Below are 22,020 nucleotides of genomic sequence, written 5' to 3'. Positions count from 1 at the left end.
CTCTGGACTCACTGTACCACATTTATTAATGGAAAATCATGGAAAGTTGCGGTCTTTGCATAATTATAATTATTTTACCTTATATTTGAAGTCTTTTGGTTATTTCTGTCTTCCATTGTTTTGCGTTTCTGGATAAAATCAATTTGATACAATGAAAACAAAATCTGACAACTTTTAACTTCGACCAGTTCAAGATTTAATACGAGATTCATTGAAATGTCCGCCAGAGGACGCCACATGTTCAATTGCATATAAAGGTGCAATAATGTCCGATAAGAGTAATCAAAACTCGGAGCTAGTCATTTTATTACAACGAATGACAGTTGTGAATTTTGACCTGAAATGAGTTCTTGTAAAAATAGAGATACAATTCATAAATCTTCAAACAATTATGAGCCATAGGCCAAAGCACTTATTATATCATTGCTACACTCAAAGTATAAATGAAAGATTTGTTTATTAATTTAATTTCATAACAAAAGTGTTTGTAAAATAAAATAAAAAAACAAGTTTTATTCATTTAATTTAGTTAAATATTATACAATTCAATTTGATGGGGGATATAATAACTAAATGGGTAAATCTTAAAATTAAAAAAGTGAAAGTCGTGAAATAGTGAAAAAATAGTGTTGAAAGAAGTCCTAACTGATCTTATTGTTTATGTGAAGACAAGTGGATATCTGATTACCTGTAGTTTCTGTGATGCCTCCTCCGGCTGTGAGTGAAACACACAGAAGTGAACACGCCCATAAATGTTATGTAATCTATTCGATTTAGGAAAGTGGATCTTCAGCAGTATTTTATGAATGGCCTATAACATAATCTAATCCGAATAAACTATATTTTTATGTCTTAACTATTTTGTTCAAAGGCGCATCCTTAACGTCATTCAGTTAATGAGTTTAAAAAAAAAACGAATGGACACCTGAGCCAGGTAAATGAGTTTCTGGGTGACGTCACCGCGCTCACTAGCGACTCCCTTCCAGAAGCGCGCGCGCTCGTTCGCCAATAGAGTTGCCCATTGTTTGCTCTGCTAGAGAGTTTACAGTAGATCTGCATCGTGTATTTCCAAACTACCTGTTGAAAACCAACGCTCCCGCTCTCTGGGTCGCTTTCGAAAAGAGGGAACGAGATATTCTTCTTCAAATGCTATAGCTGTTCAATCCCCCCACGGATTTATTACAGGAGGAGCAAGCATGCCTTTGGGACTCAGGAAAAAGAAAAACAAGTCGAGGGAAACCTCGAACTTAGTGGAAAACGAGGAGGTCAGCGGACAAGTAGGTGGAGGGGTCGTGAAGTCCGCCGTGAACGGTGCTGGTCTCCCACCTCCACCTGCCAACCTGCGACCGAAACTGGTGTTCCACACGCAGCTCGCCCACGGGAGCCCCACGGGCAGGATCGAAGGCTTCTCGAACGTCAAAGAGCTGTACAACAAGATAGCAGAAGCGTTTAACTTAAGTGCGGATGAGGTAAATCTTAACTGTCCATTTGATGTTATAACATCTCGATGAATAAATCATGTGTGTCAATACGCAGGATGGCAGTAAGTCAGAATAGGCTACTTCAACAAATTTGCAAATAAAAAGCTATATTGTCCTATATACTGCGCTCAGTGTTTGCATAAGGTGCGCCTGTCACGGTACTGGGAGCTGACATGAAATGCCCTTAAATGATTATAGGCTTTGGGCATTAGTTTACTTTTTTAAACATTGTTTATCAGTCAGAAATTAGCTCTGGTTATAACTTGCAGCTAATTGTAGAGACACCTGCTTAGTTTTATTTATTTCAAAGTATTGCCATAACTGAAGATGTGAAATAGTGTCATGTCACTTATAGTTTGGTAGATCTGTTAAAGTAGATAATGCACATGATGAATACTTGAAAAGGTGAAATGCTTTGTTTCCGTACTACACATTAATGTAACTAAAGGTTTAATATTGTGGGCTGCAAATGTAAAAATGTGAGAATCAGTCATTATAAAATATAACATAACATGCTAAAATATTATGAAAATATTATGCATAAAACTAAAATATTTAGGATTTTTAAAAAAATATTATATTAAAGATTACTCAATTTAATTGTATGGAATTTTGTTATTATTTCATTAATATTTTTGTTGTTGTTGTATTTTTTTTGTTTTGTTTAGTTTTTTTGGAGTGTACAGCTCCTTGTGTTCCACTAAAAATAAATAATAATAATAATATGAATATTTACGCATTTTAATTTCATAACAATATTCTATCAAATAGAATTGAGTAATCTTTAATACAATAAAAATATTATAAAAAAAATAGTTTGGTTAATTTAATTTAGTTAAACATTACTTAATTGAATTTGATCGAATTGAGGGGGGATAATCATGTTATGATTTTTTCTTTCTTGTTTAATATTCATTGAAACAGAAGGGGACATCCCATTTCATTTTTTTTTTCTTTCTGATGGGAGCTCCAGGACACCCACATCCAAGCCCCCTTCACTTAATTTGACTGAATGAATGGAATTCATTCAGAAATACAGTGCTTTGGAAAAATATTTGCCCCCTTTCTGATTTCTTCTGTTTTTGTGTATTTTTCATACTAAATTGCTTTAGATGTTCGAAGGAGAGTGTAGCATAAAACAAAGGCAACCTGAGTAAACGCAAAATGCAGTTTTCATATATATATATATATATATATATATATATATATATATGTTAACTTCCCCCTTCAACTCAAAAAGCTTGTTCCACCTTAAGCAGCAACAACTGCAATCAATCACTTCTGATAACTGGAGGTCAGTCTTTCACAACTCTGTGGTGGAATTTTGGCCCAGTTTTCTTTGCAGAACTGCTTTAGTTCAGCCACAACAGAGGTATGATGTTCTTTTGTTGGAATACTGTTTTTGATTTACACTAGATGCAACGGGACCCCTGTCTTCCAAACAGTTCAACTTTCGACTCATCAGTCCACTGAACATTCTCCCAAAAGATTTGAGGATCATCAAGGTGTGTTTTGGCAATATTCAAATGAGCCTTAATGTTATTCTTGGTTAGCAGTGGTTTTCGCCTCGCCTCTCTTCCATGAATGGCATTTTTGCCAGTGTCTTTCTCATAGTGGAGTCATGAACAGTGACCTTTATTGATGCAAGAGTGGCCTACAGTTCCTTGGATGTTGTCCTTATGACTTCTTGGATGAGTCGTTGCTGTGCTCTTGGATACATTTTGGAAGGTCAGACACTTCTGGGAAGGTTCACTACTGTGCCAAGTTTTCTCCATTTGGAGATAATGGCTCTCACTGGGACTTTTTCACACAGGCCCAGTTGGTACTGGATAACTCTTTCAATGAAAATAAAGTCAATGACTTTATCCTTTAAAAACTGGATTTTGTGTTTACTCAGATTGCCTTTGTTTTATGTAAAATTTTGTTAGAACAATTTAGTATGAGATATACACTAAAAAAGAAGTCAGGATGGGGCAAACACTTTTCCACAGCACTGTAGCTACTGCGGTAGTACATTTTTTCCTTATAAATCCACCGATAATTATTTGTTCATGTTCAAATGTGGTTCAGGCCCCAGGAAAGATGGTGGGATGGTATAGGAACAGTGTAGGTCCTCAGAGGAAATCCCTTGCATCCTGTACAGTGGCCACAGCCCTAACACATGATAAAAAACCTTTTCGGCCTGCACAGGGATGGAGGGTATCACAGATGAGTGCATGCTCTGCAGCATTTCATTACACTTTCATATTGTTGATGGAAACGTAATCATCTTCTAAATATTTGCAGTAATTTGTCTGCTGTTTTAGGTTATATATTGTTTAGTATACTCAAATTACTGCGTACTGTATGTACTCGGTGCATTCACAACACACAATGTGCATCATCGTGTTGACTTTATTGGAATGAAATAGGCCCTGGCCTGTTGAAAAGTGGTTCTGGTTAAAGTGCCCACTGTTAATTTGCTAACGTGCAATTGTGCCATCCTATGCAAAATGAATGTGACAAAGAGACATCGCCAGTCAAGTCTCTGGCAGGCTGAAATTATCTCAGCCATCATAGTAAGCCAGTTAAGGTTGTTGAACACATGCAAAAAAGACATTAAGTCTTCCTCTGCCATTTTACAGGTCTTCACTGGTAAAAGTCTGCTTATTACCAGGACACTTGAACTCTTTGCACATGTTTGACTGCGTGATATCTATAGTGTCCTTTCATGAAGCCAACAAGTCATTTGATTAGTATTTGCATGCAGGTGTCTGCTTTACAGGCAGTTTTGCTTTCTATGTTTTGCAGGATTTGGTAGTCTGTACTTTAGGAGCATTACTAGTTTGTTGTGTCCTCATTCCAGGCTAGTAGTCTTTGAATCATTGGGCCTAAATAGACTAGACTGAAAGTTTTCCCCAGGAAAACTGCAGTCTGTTATGACTGGTTAATTCTACTTATATAGCTCTCTATTAGAGAACTATTTCCATCATGAGTTTTTGTTACAACACCTTGCCAGATGACCTTGGCATCCAGACATTTTACTGGAAGATCTAAAAAATGTAAACTGACTGATAATCTGGAAAGAATAGTTCTTTTAAACCATTCAGGCCTTTGTAAACGAAAAATAATTATCTGTCCTGTTCTAATTACAGCGAGCCATGTAGTGTGACCACAACTGATATCCACTTTGTAGTTCTTTTTATTATAGCATGACATATTATAAAGCTATCTTAGGATTTTTGAATGCCAATTATATTAAAATGCAGGGCCGTATGAACAATTGCAAAAGTGTGGGAAGAGCAATGATATTATGGGTATTAATTATCAATCAAAAGGGGGGCATAGACATTACTAAATGTAGTTATGGTGAGTTCTACAGCGCATGCATTTAGCCATAAAGGGACAGTTCAGTCAAATATGAAAATTCTGTCATCATTTACTTGCCCTCATGTTGTTTCACACCTGAATGACTCTAATTCTTTAGTCACCATTCACTTTCATTGCATCTTTTTTTTCCATACAATGCAAGTTACTGGTGACTCAAGCTAACATTCTGTCTAACGTATCCTTTGGTGTTCCATGGAAGAAAGACAGACAGACATACTGACACAACGTGAATAAAGAATTTTCATTTTTGGGTGAATTATCCTTTAAAGAAAGCAGTTCGGCATGGAAACATTGTTATTTGTTTAATTTAAAAGTCAAATCAGTGGTCATTGGTTAGGTAAGCTATACACATCCTGTCATGGGTACAACAGTGATAAGAATCTTTTTTGTTTTGAAATGCTGGATAGACGGTATCAGGGATGAATAGTAGTATATCCGCATGATCTAGAGTGACTGACATATACAGTGTGTCAGCCAGTATGTACCATTAGCTTAACACTTGTTGACAACAACAGTTTATAGGTAAGACTGTACAACCTAGATTCCTGTAATGCTTCATAGATATCATCACCAGAAAAAAAAGGAACGCAAATGTCCCGAACTGAGGGGGAGAGATTGAAACTGCACCCGGCTGATGTACACTCTGTCGCGGGGACGCTTGTCACTCAAGTGCGCACGCTTGCTTCAGCTAGATTATAATGTGATGGCTTGTGACTTATTGAATCATAATATATGTCACTTTGTAAATGTATTTTGTTTTTTCGAATATTTTAAATGGAAAACAAGAGAAAAAAACTCGATAACAATAGGATTTTTGCTGTGAATTTCTTTACTGAATTAAACTTAATAAAAATATATTTTTCCCCTTTATTCAGAGAATGTCATGTAGAGGTATTTTTAAAAGATGATTTTGTCCTCTTTATTGTTAGTAAGCACGTTTAATACAACCCTTTAAGTCAGGGCACAAGCTGAATAATCGGTTAAGATCTAATGATTAATCTTTGCAATAATCATTGAATAATCGTTCTAATAATCGTTAGATTAATCGATTATCAAAATAATCGTTAGTTGCAGCCCTAATTAGGAAAGCATTTATCAGGAAGTTTGTGCTGATTAGAAATGTAATTCCATATTGTTTAGTATAATAGGGTGAATATCATATTAAAAAATTTGTCCGGGGCACTTTTAACCCAAAATCGGAAGAAAAATAAGAAATTACATTTTGCAAAAAGAGAATGAAGCACATTTTTAGGACAATTCATATTTTTTTCATTGCAATCTCATTTTTATAACAATCAAGCACTGCCCTCTCATTCAAAACCATAATGCTTTCTAATTTAAATTGTAAAGTATTTATATGTTATATTAGTATAACACATATTAGTTGGCTATTTCGTATGATATCATACGAGTTTGTTCTTATAAATTTGTGCGATTTCATCACGTGAAAATTCCCGGATGTCTAATGTTGACGTAAACGCGTATTTCACGTATGTGGAGTTAAGGACATACTTATTAATATTATACCCTTACCCAAACCCCTTATCTAAACTTAACCAATCAGTAGAGTGTGTAAACATGATAGGAAGATGTTGTGTGTGACAGAAGCAAGTAATTGTTGCATATTGGATGGAAACAATGTCCAACGACATCATTGGCTGTCGTGAAAGTTGTAGAAATTCAAACGAGTGCAGTCGCACGATATCATGCTAAAGTTTTCCCACCAGAGATAACATTTTAGATGTAATTCAAGTATGTATTTGCTTATGTCAGCCGAGTGGAATGTGTTAAAACACGACACAATGTGTGTTGTGCCTGAATTGAAACTTATCTGTAGGGTTTCTGAGATCTGAATGCAAGATGGTTTTCATGGTCATTCACCTTTATTTTGTATTGTACATGTCATTATAGGACCTAATTTTTTTGTATGATAGTTGCAGTAGTTTTCAGTAATGGATGCAATTGAAGAAATTAGCTATTCACAATCAGCCATAGTTTTTTTTGGATAAAATATTCTTACAAACAATTTTTTATTTCAATATCTATGAAGAACAAGGCATGTATGTTACTACTCTTCATTCTCAGTGTAAACAGAGTATAGCTTTGAAAGTAGGTAAATCCTTCCTTTACCTCCACAGCATTAATGGTTACCTCTGAAAAATTGTTGATGAGCCTTATTTTGCTGTTGTGAATGGATATACACAGTAATATTTAAGCCAGTCAGTTAGTCAGTCATTATAATGAATGATTTGATTATTCCCTTTACATCATCCTTTCCATTAACAAATTCGTTCATGTGGTGTTGAACCTGACCGCTTCAGCATTTGACCCATTTAACTGTGTTAATCTTTCAAAGCCCCAACTTGCCTTAGTCACTAGCTTTGTTTTTTCTTTCTGATATTAATGCCTGTCCAATATTTAGTTACCTAATCTTAGGCTCTGTGATCATACATTCATTGTACTCCTAGCAGATTGCTCTGCCAAGGCCCCAAAATAGTATCCTGTTACCAAAGAAACAGGCCCTCTACAGAAACATTCCTGCTGAAAAGACCAGCATAAAGTGTTTTGGATGCTGGTCATCAGCATTGGATTGAAGGGGGTACCACTGTTCCCAGGGTCATGAAAAAGAAACTTGTGTTTTCCAGACCTGAAAAAGTCATTTAAATGTTTATTTTAAAGATACTAAGGATTAATTAAATATACTGTGTTTGTTATATACATATATACACACTAGTTGATCATTCTCATGAAATAACTCACCTAAAATGTATATTCTGTCATTATTTACTCTTTGTAACCTCATGTCGAAAAACATATGACCTTCTTTCTTCTATGGAACACTAAGTGAATTTTTAAAAAGTCTTCACTGGGTTTATTTTCCATATAACACACATGAATAGTCTGTCAAACTCAAAAAAGACAGAAGGGCTTACATCTACTTTTGTGTTCCACAAAAGAAAAAACATTAGATTTAGTAAACAATGACAGAATTTTCAGTTTTGCATGAACTATCCCTTTAAGTCTTTTATCAGCTCATTTAATTTCCTGCTTTTCTCAAGAATGTAATTCTTAAAGGCCGGACTGTTGCAATCCTTGCCTCATTCTGTGGGAGTGCCCTGTAATGAAGGTGAGATATTCGCCAGTACCAGAAGGTTTTACAGTGTGGGCGGGCACGTTAGCAGAACAGCGTATAGCTGCCGAGGACATCCTGCATCTATACAAACGTGCAGAGTGTAAGAGGAAGCATGATGTCAGCTGCAACCTTGGTAACAAAGAGTAGGTGTCTGTGAATCTGCCCACAAGCCCACAGATAATGCAAAAAGCTGCCCCTCTATCGGCCAGGGCAAAGCAAAGCAGGCCATCCAGTTGGCAACAGTCCTCTCCTCCCCCTCCCATCTCTACGAAAGCTCCCCCTTAATCCCGGGCCTTTTGATATGCTCTGGTAACCAGGGCAACAGTCTTGTATGCATCTCAGCTGATGTGTGTCCAAAGTGCCTGCTGAGCACAAAAGGAGGGGAAAACAAGTCTTCTTTGTAGTTATAAAAAGCTGATATGGGCCCATCGTTTCTTTCTTCTGAATATCTCGCCAAATTGTGTCCAAAGGTTGCCTAGATCTAGAAAATGTGTTGTAATAATCTGTCTCAACAGAAGGATGGTTAAGCGCATTATTGTCTGTTTAAAATTAACCTAATTTTGATGGGAAAAGCTAAATGCTATGTATTTTTCTAACATGTTTCATTTTAATACTACTGTGTGGCTAGTATAAGTTTAAAAGAGGTATTTACTTTTATGCATTTGACACACACTTTTATTCAAAGCATTTTCAGCTGTATACAGTACTTGTTCCCTGGGAATCGAAACTATCACCTTTTTGTATTGTTAGTGCTGTGCTCTACCAGTTGAGCTTCTGAAACATAGCTACTAGAACATTCTGCGGCAAGCATTTATTGGACCAGACATCCGCGTGAACCTTAAATCTGGTGTCTCGGGTTGCCAGGTGTCATGTTCCCTGTTACTGCTGGGAAGTCACACTAAAAAACATGATGCCAGATTTCTAGATGATTGACACCATGGTTACCCTGTCTGTCTGTCTGTCTGTCTATCTGTCTGTGTGGTCATTTGATATGGGGCCATGAACATCCAACCATCTGCAGTTGGAAGTCAACCAAACAAATTACACTGACCACTGTTATTAGATGGACAGTGTCATAGGAATGTCTGTGCATGTACACTTACTAAGCACTTCATTACGAACACCTCTACAACTTATTCATGCAATTATCTAATAAGCCAATAATTTGGCAGCAGTGCATAAAATCATGCAGATACAGGTCAGGAGCTTCATTTAATGTTCACATCAACCATCAGAATGGGGGAAAAAGTGTGATCTCAGTGATTTCGACTGTGGCATGATTGGTCATGCCAGACGGGCTGGTTATTGTAGTCTCTAGAGTTTCCTCAGAATGGTGCCAAAAACAAAAAAACATCATATGTGCGGCAGTTCTACTGCTGGAAATGCCTTAATGAGAGAGGTCAACAGAGAATGGCCAGACTGGTTCAAGCTGACAGAAAGGTTATGGTAACTCTGATTGTACAATACAATTGATACTATTGTACTGAGCAGAACAGCAGAAGTATAGGTCTCTGCGGAAAAATAATGGGCATTTCTTGATCTGTGGGCATTATCAAAACCGGTATGGGCATTTTTTCAACTATCCAACTATCCTACTTTAAGTAGGGAATATCAATGTAGTAATCGAACCAGGATGGGCATTTCTGAACTATCCAATGAAAGTAGGGAATCTCAATGTATTAGGCACTGGTTGAAATATGCCCATCCCAGTTTGAAAACACCCACTGATTGGAAAAGGCCCATTTTCTGCAGAAACACAAGTTTCGAATAGCACAACACATAGAACCTTGAGGTGGATGGGCTACAACAGCAGAAGACCACGTGAGGCACTATATTAGGACCATGGTGTTACTTCCTAATAATGTTCTAATGAAGTGTATATAATGCGTGTAAATCACATAGGGAGCAAAAAGTTTCATGTACAGACACATTTTCTTGAAATTCCTTTCCTTTTTTGCATCAAACCTCAATGGAACCTTTCTCCATGACTTCAACATTTGACATGTCACTGTAGCTGAATCTCACTTCTCAATGTTGTACTATAACAGATAATGTTTTGCACACTCAACACCCACAAAATTGATATGGAGAAGCTGCTGGGAGGACAGATAGGACTGGAGGACTTCATCTTCGCTCACATAAAAGGGATCAAAAAGGAGGTGGAGGTGTACAAGGCAGAGGAGGCACTTGGGCTCACCATCACAGACAATGGAGCTGGATACGCCTTCATAAAGGTATCCTCACAATGATCCATTCTTTCAAGAGCAGGGTGTTATTAAAGGATGCAGGCCCTTCAGCAGTGTAATGAACAAAGCTTGTACCAGCACTGCACATACACAATGATGATTTGCATGTTTTTGAAAGCAAACAAATCTAGTGTGTGAAAAGGGGTTTATAACCTTGCACAAAGTATGTTTCCTGTGTTTAAAAAAACAGTATTTAAAAAAGTATATTAGTATTTTAAAAAGTGGATGTGGTATAAGTTTAAAACACTTCATTTTCTAAAGTCTTTGTTTTCCAAAGAATTTGGTTATGGCGAGCATTTTTGAAAGTCACGTTTTAGGTGGATGAGAGGCGTAAACATTTTCACCATTTTCCATTTCCTAACCTTATGTTGTCATTTTCCAAAATATGTGGTTATGGAAAGAGTTTATGAAATGAGGAAAACACTGTTCTAATGTGGAGAAGAGGTGCAAATGTAGCGAAATTAATGTTTTAATTTTGTGTGTGCTTGTGTTTGTTTTTCTCCCCTTTTCTCCCCAATTTGGAATGCCCAATTCCCAATGTGCTTTAAGTCCTCATGGCATAATGACTCGCCTCAATCCAGGTGGCGGTGGGCGAATCTCAGTTGCCTCCATGTCCGAGACGTGACTTGTTGAGTGTGTTACCGCGGAGACATAGCGCGTGTGGAGGATTCCAGCTTTTCGCCGCGCCATCCACGCACAACTCATTTCACAGAATGCGAGAACCACATTATAGCGACCATTAGGAGGTTACGCCATGTGACTCTACCCTCCCTAGCAACTGGGCCAAATTGGTTGCTTAGGAGACCTGGTTGGAGTCACTCAGCATGCCCTGGATTCGAACTCACGACTCCAGGGTTGGTAGGTCAGCGTCAATACTCGCTGAGCTACCCAGGCCCCCAATGAATGTGTTTTTAAAAGAAAACGGATTAGTGTAGACATGGCCTAAGTTTAAAACCTCTGTTTGCAGTTCCCTAATGTAATTGTTTTCCAAAGTGTGGTTTTTTGGAGAGCTTTATCGAAAGTCTCCCATTTCGGTGGATAAGAGGCGTAACCTTAGCAATATCAAGATTTTAGTTTTAAACTGAAAACACCATTTTCAGTTGCCACACATAATCGTTTTCCAAAGTATGCGGTAATTAGGAGTGTTTTGAAATGTTCAAATGTGCAAGTAGAAATGTGTTCTATTATGACTAAGAGGTGTAAACATTGCAAAATGTAAGCATTTTCAAAAGAAATCATGGATTACAGTTGACTTGCCGTCTGTTACACACTTAGCTGTATGACCAGTCTCTTTCTGTTTTTTTTTTTTTGTTTGTTTTTTTGGTTGGCAGAGGATCAAAGAGGACAGTGTGGTGGATGGGATCAAGGTGATCTGTGTAGGAGATCACATCGAGTGCATCAGTGGAAAGAACATTGTGGGAATGAGGCACTTTGAGGTTGCGCGAATGCTGAAGGAGCTGCCTAAAGACCAGTCCTTCACCCTCAAACTGGTGGAGCCCATGAAAGCCTTCGGTTTGTCTTATTTCTGATTTTTGAACCATTATTTCTGTCAGGATCTTCTCATTCTTGAACAATGTACGTGACAGTTGTTACACAGGTAGTTATGATGTCAAGCATGTACAAAATTCAAAGCATTGATTACTGAAATGCTTTGAATTCTAATCTAATATCAGAGTAACCACAGGTGCAGGTCATCACATTTACAATTGTTCCACTACATTTGAAAACTTATTGAATTTTCCATTTTCATAATTTTAATTTTTTTTTTACATTTTGCATCATGTGATTTTTAGTATCTTTCAAATAAATGGCACTTGATATTTTGCTAATGCAAAGATGCAAATTTTTAAGTGTGATGTAGCATTCAAATACCTCTTGGGGCCACTGTATACACAACATTACCTGTTATTTTGTAGATTTAATGTACTTTTGTTTGAAGAAAATACTTATTTTACTTGGCAGAGATGCTTGAACCCAGGTCAAGGGGCGGTGGAGCCAAAGCATCAGGAGAGAACAAAGTTGGCACAGGCAGAGAAACCCTTCGATTGCGCTCCAAGGGTCCTGCAACAGTCGAGGAGATGGTAATAGTATTAGAACCAGGATAACTGATACTCAAACAGTAAAATTAGTTTTAACATTCACTAAGAGTTGATAGTGTATCTAACACCTTTTTATAACTCCACACAGCCCACAGAGTTTGAAGAGAAGGCTGTGAAGAAAGTGGATGACCTTCTGGAAAGTTACATGGGCATTCGAGACACTGAATTAGGTGAGACGTCACTTCAGTAGTGTGCATCACGTCATGAAAGCTAGAGCATACTTTCATAAATCAAGTAAAGTTTTTTTCAAGAAATTGTTGTGTGGCTTGGACTAGGCAACTTTGTGATATTTTTTGTTTTGTTTTTAACGTGCATTAGCTGTTACTGCTAGCTTGTATCAGGTTCTGAGTGTACAGAACAGCAGTATTTTACTTCTCATTTCTGCATAGCTGCAACGATGGTGGAGGTCGGCAAAGACAAGCAGAACCCTGATGAGTTTGCCACGGCCCTGGACAAGGCTCTTGGTGACTTTGCCTTTCCTGATGAGTTTGTGTTTGACGTCTGGGGAGCCATTGGTGACGCCAAAGAGGGACGGTTTTAAAATGGCAGTACACAAACATGCCCATTCCACCACATACGGCATATAAAAAAAAGAGATGGTGATCCTGTTTATTGTCATACAGTAAATAGCGGGTATACTTTTGAATTTATACAGTATGTGATTTACAAAAATGTTTTTACAGATAAATAATAATAAAAAAACAAGACCACTCTATTTTTCTTAACATACATTTTCCAACCCGAGTGCATTAAGGCACAAGGCTTTGGCCTATCAGAAGTCAAATTTTGAGAATTAATTTCTGTGGGTAGCATTTATTAGTGGAGCTGGGAATATATCATATTTAACAGCCAAGGGAAAGCGTGATATTTGAAACACTTTTTTTGGAATATAGAACATTTTGTATAGTATTAAGATACATTATCCTTTTTAGATATATATGTTTAGACCTTTTAATTTATTTAATAAAGTGGTCAGACTTTTGACAGTCGAAGACATTCGATCGCTGGTTATAATTGTGTTGGATGCTCTGTTAGGTAGTGTCATCATATTTTTAAGTCAATTAGAGTTTGGAATATACAAACAGAATAAAACAAAAACATTGTTTTAAGTGATCATTTAACCTTAAAATAGTGCCAACCAGACCAATTAATTTGAGAAATAATACAAATGAATTTATATCACATTGTTATAATGTTGTGAGTATATTGTACAATACAATCCATAAGGGATAACTTTTTGTGATACTTGTTTTTTGTGCCTTCACTGTTGCATTATCAAATACATTTTATATGATCAATGTGTGCTCAAATATTTTTTTCTTTCCCTGATTTTCACATCAAATGTGAAAAAAGATGCACTAAATTACTTTGTGAACCTGATAATTAAATGTGATAAAATAAACTGTTACACTTCCAGTCCTGTATTACGGTGTTTATTATTAGAAGTAATTAAGGCATCATGATTTTCCTGATTTTATTTATAATTCAAGCCACAATATATAATTTAATTTGTTGTTAAATCATTTGAGGATAATTGTGCTGAACAATTCATTGCTCTAATACAGGGCATGACATGGCTGTAAAGTAACCACTGTTAAAAGCAAATAAGAGCGTAGTTTTCCATTATATAACTTATGGAGTGGAACAAGGTCAGGGATGAAAATGTCTGGGATTATATACGGATAATGACTGCCTCCTTCTGTACCTCAAATCATTTAGGTGTTTTGGCTATGTAGCTCTGTCAGCCATTTCAGCTTGTACTGTGAGTGTATAAGTGTGGCTTATACACTATTTATTAGTTAAATATTAGTGTGACCTTTAGCAGGGCACATAATTTATATGGGTGGGCCCCCTGCTCTGCTGGGCTCAATAAGTAGCCTATAAAACCATTATTAACGTGCCAGACAGGTTTAGGCCTGTCAAAATGAATACATTGCCCCAGATAGCTCGAAAAACAAAAGTGTATCAAAGCATAAGTGTATTTAAATAACAAAGAAAACAGTAAACAAAAGGCAGGGAGTCAAAGACTCAAATTAAATACCAGAAATAATTAAATACATAAATCCCAACAGAACAACTATAACAATACAAATATAACATAAAAATAATTCAAGTGTGTGTGTGAAGGAAAAAAAAACACAACAGAGTACACCAAAAGTTCAGTGTGACGAACTTCAATCAAATTGAAAAGTCAGGACTGAATTTGAGCCAATCTGCTTGTTTTTGTCATTGTGAGAAACCAAGAGAGATTTAAGACTGGAGTGAGCTGAAGTTTTGGCGTGCCAAGCTGTGAAAGGAGAAAAAGTTTGCTGCATTGTACTGTGATGTGGATAAGGAACGTGATTGGAGAAGAGAGGAGACAACAAAGGGACTAATTGGACAAGTGCTCATCACCAGAGAGTGAGGCTTGGATTTTTCATCAACGTTGTATGCACTTCTTGAGTGAAAGTGGAGTGGCGTGAGTTAATTTGATCTTCAAGCGCCGAAGAGCTCCATGGTCAAGGTGTGACGGTAAACATTTAAGGTCTAAAGTGGAAGCGCCAGGTGTGTCCTTGATTCTTCGGATCTAGGAAACTCTCACTCTGCGTCCTGCAGTATTGCCCACAGTCGACGTTCAGGAACATTGCAAACTCTTAATGACCCAGCGTGCACCGTTCACAAACACTCCTACTGCCTTAACTCTCTCTTGTTTCTTTTTTTTTTTTTGGACCTCAACAACCATCTTCCTGGTTACCTTTATAGATGACACCTGGTACTCTAACGAGCAGCCATTTTAGTTGGTGGTGGTGGATTCTTAAAGGGACAGTGTTAGTTCTGCTCTGCCACACCCAAAATTTCTGATCAATTAATTTCCATGACATTTGCCATTATTTAATTTTTTTTTTTTTTTTTGCAATTTAGACTGTCCCTGTAAAAAGCAATTCCTAGCGATAAAATATTTTATTGTATGCACTATATAACTATAGAAATTAAAATTATTTTTCCAGGCCTGGAAATTGATTTTTAAACTGTGGAAACCCAGTTACAAAAATCAAAATGATACAAGTGTATGTTCATCTCTGGTGTCCTTTGCTAAGCTGACATAGAAATAATCATACAAAAGTTTTTTATCAACTTTATTTGTAGCCTCATTTTACATATTGGTAAAAATACAATATGGCAAAGACAATTCCCTCTTAATCCAAAAAGAAAAAAAAATTAGAAATGCCAGTTTTCATTAAAGGTCTTCATTTACAGGTATTAAAAATCTGTCTTTTAAAACCAAAAGGCAACTCCATATATTGTCGACTAAAATACACAAAGTTGGAAAGGAAATATTATAATTTCTAATAATCGTAACTTAGCAGGACTGTTGTGCTAAAAAAAAAAAACAAGAAAACCTATCACAATGCTAGTTTCTAGGCAGATACACTTTGGCCCTTCAAATATGTGACTGGCTAACAATACGTTTCACTGCAGCTTGCAAGATAAGGCTTGGAAGCACATGAAAATTGCCTTGTGAATGCAGTTCAGGGTCTATTCCACCACATCTTCCTGTTTTCAACATAATAATAATAACAATAATAACAATAATATAACTCATCAGCTGTAAATTTTTGAAATGCAGATTTTTTTTTTTAGCACCCTTTATGTGACACGGACAAAGTATGCTTTGGTTCTCTGAATTCCTTCACTGTTGAAGCTAGTCTTGTGCCACAGCAGATCAAATGAAAAGACAGGAGAGATTGAGGTTGGAGATGAATCTAGTGTGCCCAGAGGAGTGATTTAGTGAACTGGTTGAGCTCTTTCAATGCCAACCTCGGACCTGCTTACAGTTCATCTCCAATGTGAGCGGTCCTGAAGGCATCTCCAGTCAGCCTCTCTTGAGCATCCTTCATGCTAGTCACAACTGCACATGGTAGAGACAGTGGGTCAATGCAAAATGAGTGCATTGCTTGGATGACACTCTTCGACAGAATTAATGCCCAATAATTGAGAACCACTTGCACAGCAAATCACTGATACAATGCGTACAATACACAGGGATACAACAATGGTGAGAATTTGCACTTAAATTGCACAACAGAAAAAAGCTTTTAAAAATCCATTTTGCAAGTGAAAAAACTGGATTCACTATATAGTAAATGCCACATGTAGTACTAATATAGTTAACTATATGGGTTTTTGTTCTTCATTTATGGTTTTGTGCATAAAACCTTATGTAATTTATTGTATTTTCTTACCTTGATCTGCACTGCTGTAAAAGTACTTGTAGTTGGGATTCCCATTCTTGTTTGTGATTTCAGAGTGGACTTTACCTGTGGGATCTACCACAGAACAGAAATATTTATCTACACCAAAAGTCATCGAAACATCAAATACAATGAATGCTTGCCTATGCTACTTCTACATTATTTAGAGGTCTGCAAGGGCCAGAGACCATGTGGTACAGTCAAATTTTAACCCCAAACCAGAAAGGTTGGGTAGCAGACCTCTAACATTATGCAAAGGTTGAAACAACAATACACTGTATGTTCTATACAAGTGCACATTTGCTTAGCCATTTTTTTATATTTATGACCAACCAAGGAAAAGTATTCTAGGAATGTAACCCCCATCTGGACTGAAAGCCTCGTCTTTTGGCTCCTCTTCATCCTATAGTCACATGAGAAATGTAATGAGAAAATGCCATACAACACAAGAACAGACTACATGTGGAAAAGTGGTAAATCTCAAATATTAATATGGCCATGTACATGCTGCAAAGATTATGAAGCCAATGATGGTTGCCAGCAATGTTTGGCGTCTCGCAGCTGCCAACAACAAAGGGGTGCCAATAGTTTCACCCATAAAGTGTGAACTTTTTTTCAATATTAGCGACCGTACACATTAACGTCAGGCAAATGTAGTAAACCTCACAATACATTTTGTGAAGTTGTAATCCATAACCCAAACTAAAGACTTTAATTTAGTATCAAAATTAGTAAAGGAGTCACAAACCTGTGATTTGTTCGCACCACACTTGTGCATAATTAACAACTTGTTGTTCGATTTGGTTCTGTACACACTTCTCATATTTAATGTAAATATCCAAACTCTGTGTGCACAGAACAGGATTATGCACATTAACAGTGGAGTGCCAACAAACCCAGTTTCATGACAAGTCAAAATAAAAGTACAAGATGGTGAAATCGTTTGAAATCTTATATTTTTACAATTTAACCCTGAACCTAACAGTAAGTCTATTCCCTTAACCAAACCCTACATTTTATCATGATACTAATTGGAAAAGCACTGTTGTATGGTATGGAAGAAAGAGTTTTGAACGAGCATTTTTACGAGTTACGAAATACTGGTATTACGGGTTGTCATGACACTATGCTGGTGCCAGCTCTTGTATTAGATGCAATGTGTAAAGTGTATGTGGAGTAGATCCTTTAAAATATTGTACAGGAACAATATATAAGGGTTGTATATAACATGTTATAACACAGTTAAAGGATGGGCAAGGAGGAGGCGAGAACCGGCTTGTCAACATAAATAATATTTAATGAAAACTTAAACCAAAAGCACACAAACATAAACACACATGACGGACATGCCCGTAATTCTCTCTCTCGAACCATCGTCACCGGCCGCCTTTATCCCTCGCGCGCCTCATCAGGCCGATTGGGGACAGGGCGCGCGATATTCTGACCTGGCCCCGCCCCCCTCCACTCCACATGTCCATGGATTTTTTTTTTTTAATTCATCAAGATTTTATGTTAAAATTTGTATGAATGTTTAAGGGAAAGTTTATATCTTAGGTCCTATAACTGGTCACCTTTTATTTGGATGTTTTTGACCATTTTAAAATCACCTTTTTGCCTTCACTAGTTCATTTTAAATACCCATGAAGTACAAATATTCTATGTAGTCACTCACTTAATGAGGCCACACAAGCTGCATGCATAATTCTAAAAGAATAAGAAAAATGTAGAGATGCACCGAAATGTAAATTTTTAGCCGATACGATTTAAAAAAAAAATATTGACCTGTTTCAGTGACGTCACTTTTCCCTGCAGCCGCCATATTTGTGACCATCAGCAGGAGGAAACAATGGCGGTAAATGGAAAACATCCGAGAAACTAGATCAAGAAAAACATCTTTTGATCCATCGCAAGTCCCAGGAGACGTTCATACGGGTCCAAAGTCCGAATATTTTTTGCCAAATTAAACTTTTGCAGACATTTTAAGATATTTTATCCATGATTCATCTCTAAACGACATTGAGTCTGATGTCAGAACTTCCTTTAACTCCTGAAGAAGGCTTTTGTCATGTCCCACAGCGCAGCACATTGAAGGTATATGGAATATTGGTCACAAACATTGTGACGTGGTCATACAGTGACGTCACATGAAACAGGTCAATAGGATGATACAGGTATTTTGCCACTCATCTTAATGTTGTCATCAGATCACTGTTTTACTTCAGAAATATGCTTTAAAGATTGTACAAAGAGGTTGAAAGTTTTTTTTTTTTTTTTTTTTACTTTTCTAACAATAAATTATTTCAATTGAACATGGATTGGATCTGTTGAACACATACAGGCCAAAATTATAAAGAGCCACACAATGATAGACAAATAAAAGATACATATTTAAAAAATAAAAAAATAAACTAAATATGATAACATGATGAATGATAAGAATAAAGGTTATTTTGTACTTCTAAAACATTTTTGCACTTCAGTTTTTGACGCTCAACACAACAGAACTCACATTTTACACAAATGTACTGCTTATGATGAAACATTACAAATTCATACCATGCATATGTTGGGAAATTCCATGAAAATGTCAACCACATCATGAAAAAGTAAAATGATTTAACCAAAGAAACAAACCCCCCTTTTAAAATTCTGTGTCATAGTGGTAAAATGCATAATGCCATCCAGACCGCTAGAGGGCGCCACTTGCTCACACAGATATTGACTGAAGTGCTGAATGCAGGCTATATTTTGAAACATAGCCTTTTAAGGTTTAGTAATCGGTTTTTCTATTTTTTTCCTTTGTAAAACACACACTGGATGAACGTCCATACCTGCTGCACAATGTCTCGGTATTTCATCAGTATCTCAGACCGGTGTTCTGACAATCTGTGCAACCTGCTCAGGATGTGCTACCAGCAGTAAAAACAGTGATATGTCATGTTAAATCATGGGTAGCATATCAGGATGTGCATCACAGTCTGACTACCGATCAAATAGTAGATATGGTGTGAGGCTTTGCTAAGCCCAACCCAAAAACGATGTGAATATGGCAACAGTAGCACATCCTGATGGGTAGCATATATTTTCAGGACACCACCACATTTTTAGACACTGTGTCAAGTTAAAAGAATGTCAGGTCTCAAAAACGCATGTCGAGACACCTGCGTTCTGTTTCATTCGTTTAGCTGAATCTTGATTGTTTTTAGCGCAGGTGTCACAAAGATTTAACGTTCTGAACAAGTTCAGGCTGCAAAGAGGGGACTGTTACAATGTTTAACATCATTCCAGATTGTTCTGCACAAAGCAAAGTTTAAGCGCTTGATAAAAGGCAATGTTTTTTCCTTCTGCTCTAGTGTGCTGAGGGGCCACCGTGCCTTTTATGTTTACTGTTACGATACTGTAACGAATGTTGCCTCCGATGTTTACATAAAATACAGCCTTTTGCAACATGTTGAACAATACACTGCAGCCTCCAGGTGAAAAAGTTATAAAAATAATACTGTATCATATTATAATTACTAACTGGACAACAATAAATAATTGTTGGTTTATAATAATAAATAATACCTGAATTCCAAAATGTTAGTGAGGGAAGTAGTAGGTTTTGCACACCGTGTTCATTAAAAATAAATAAATTGTAAAGTGTTTTGTAAAAATATGGAAAACATGTATGAAATATCTTTAACTAGATTTTTATTTCATTAAACTTTTTGAATCTACTTGGCTACAATGTCTGATAGGATGAATTTAAAATTATGTTTTAAAATCAATTTAATGTAATTGTTTGAGCAAAATATTTCAAAATTGGGCTGGTTAGTTGCTTGGGGCCTCAGAAATGGTAAACACTGCTTACTACCCCTGCTTATAACTGATATGCCGATGCTTTTAATTTGGTCAATAAATGGCCAATAAATATCGGCAACCGACACATCAGAGCATCCCTAGAAAAATGGCCAACTTCCCAAAAGTATTTATTGTTAACCTCCATATGCATCCATCCTAATAACATGTTACTCACTATATGCATTTCTGTGAGAGGAAAGTGAATTTATAGACAAGTCAATATTCCTCACCTCCAAGTTAACCATGACAAAATTGTGGGCCAGCTCTGAGATCTCTTTCGATTCAGCAAACTTGGGCTTTAGTGCTAAAGAAAAAAAAAATAAAATGTTAATAATACAAATAAATCAAACATGACTCCACTACTTTAGTAGGTGTCGAAAGTAACAATAAGCCATAAGCTTGACAATTCTTATAACATACATTCTGGTGCATTTTAGCATCATACCTTTGCACGCACCACACCAAGTCTTGTGAACAATGACCATCAGTGGCAGTCCACTGGACAGAAAAAAGTAAGTGTTAAAACAAAACACTCCATGGATTATTAACTAAATGGCCCATAATATCAGATGAGATTGAAATGAACTTGAGATAGGCACCTTGCTTCAGCCTCCTTCTTCCCATCCTCAAGGCTTCGCCAGTGAATGTGGTCACCAAATCCTACATTTTAACATACACAACAAAATCTTTACCTTGTCATATAATCAGCACAATCGGTTAGGCACAATTGTATATGTTAAGACCAGAGACACTACAACCACAGAACAAAGAGATTTATGAGCATAGAGCTCATTAAAGCATTCAATCCAATTGAAAAAGGTATTGCCAGAGAGCACTTGCACTGCCTTACATGCCAAAATCATCTGACCATTAATGATTCATTTATGATCACAGCTGTTGGGAGGATCCAGCTGCAAATACACATGAACTCAGATGACGTAAAAAGCTCAGATGAGTTCGTCTCATTATAAAATGTCCCTTTCACTAAATGTAAAGTTTACACGGTCAGTGCAAATAGTCTTTGGTTTTTAGGCTACATCCGCTTACATACGCTTTCCGGGTCAGATGCCGGTTGGTGGTGTAGCACGGCTAGCATTGATAGGTATTATTTGGTTTAATAGCAGAATTTATAGGCACTTTTACCTCGTCCATTCCCTTCGGCTGACACCACTCCGAAATGCAATGCAATAAAAAACGGTATAATCGAAACCAGCGCGATGTTGAGTAAAGACGATGGCATTTCCGTTCCGACGGTCGTTAGCCTGAAGCTGCCTTTGCTTTACTGACTGACCTATTAACGAAAAAGAGCTACTGGGTCCTAAAACCCCTAATAGTGGAGCGTCCTCGCGTCGTCAGCTGCGTCACGTTTATTTATTGCGTATGTAGTTGTACAGTAAGTTATAGGCAAATCTGCACAGAAATAGTTATTTTTTTATTTTTATTTTTTTTAAATAACTTTAACGCCCGAATGTTCCTTCGGCCGTGCGTGTCTGCTCTATATAAACTGTATTTAATTGAACTATATCATTTAATGCTAGCCAATGTTGAGTTGAGTTGCACAAAACGCAAACTTGATTAAATTAAATAAATGCATATTTTAGACAATATTAACCAGAA

At 36.8% G+C, this 22,020-nt stretch overlaps 2 protein-coding genes across 2 annotated transcripts; one reads left to right on the top strand and one right to left on the bottom strand.

Moving 5' to 3' along the window:
* Positions 1 to 985: 985 nt before the first annotated feature.
* Positions 986 to 13,738, top strand: LOC127644606 (PDZ domain-containing protein GIPC1-like). Its single transcript, XM_052127869.1, has 6 exons — positions 986 to 1,469; positions 10,032 to 10,217; positions 11,561 to 11,741; positions 12,192 to 12,310; positions 12,417 to 12,498; positions 12,718 to 13,738. The coding sequence occupies exons 1-6, from the start codon at positions 1,197 to 1,199 to the stop codon at positions 12,867 to 12,869; spliced, it is 993 nt and encodes a 330-aa protein (XP_051983829.1). The 5' UTR covers positions 986 to 1,196; the 3' UTR covers positions 12,870 to 13,738.
* A 1,702-nt stretch (positions 13,739 to 15,440) lies between these two features.
* LOC127644614 (thioredoxin domain-containing protein 12-like) lies at positions 15,441 to 21,703 on the bottom strand. Its single transcript, XM_052127877.1, has 7 exons — positions 21,547 to 21,703; positions 21,003 to 21,063; positions 20,849 to 20,901; positions 20,634 to 20,707; positions 16,894 to 16,963; positions 16,552 to 16,635; positions 15,441 to 16,217 (listed from the first exon to the last, which is right to left on the bottom strand). Exons 1-7 carry the CDS (start codon positions 21,641 to 21,643, stop codon positions 16,138 to 16,140), a joined length of 519 nt encoding a protein of 172 aa, XP_051983837.1. The 5' UTR covers positions 21,644 to 21,703; the 3' UTR covers positions 15,441 to 16,137.
* Positions 21,704 to 22,020: the final 317 nt, after the last annotated feature.

This window comes from Xyrauchen texanus, chromosome 6 (assembly GCF_025860055.1).
Source record: "Xyrauchen texanus isolate HMW12.3.18 chromosome 6, RBS_HiC_50CHRs, whole genome shotgun sequence".
Lineage (NCBI taxonomy): Eukaryota > Metazoa > Chordata > Actinopteri > Cypriniformes > Catostomidae > Xyrauchen > Xyrauchen texanus.
Note: the sequence above shows the minus strand (reverse complement) of the source record. Positions and strands in the feature narration are given on the sequence as shown.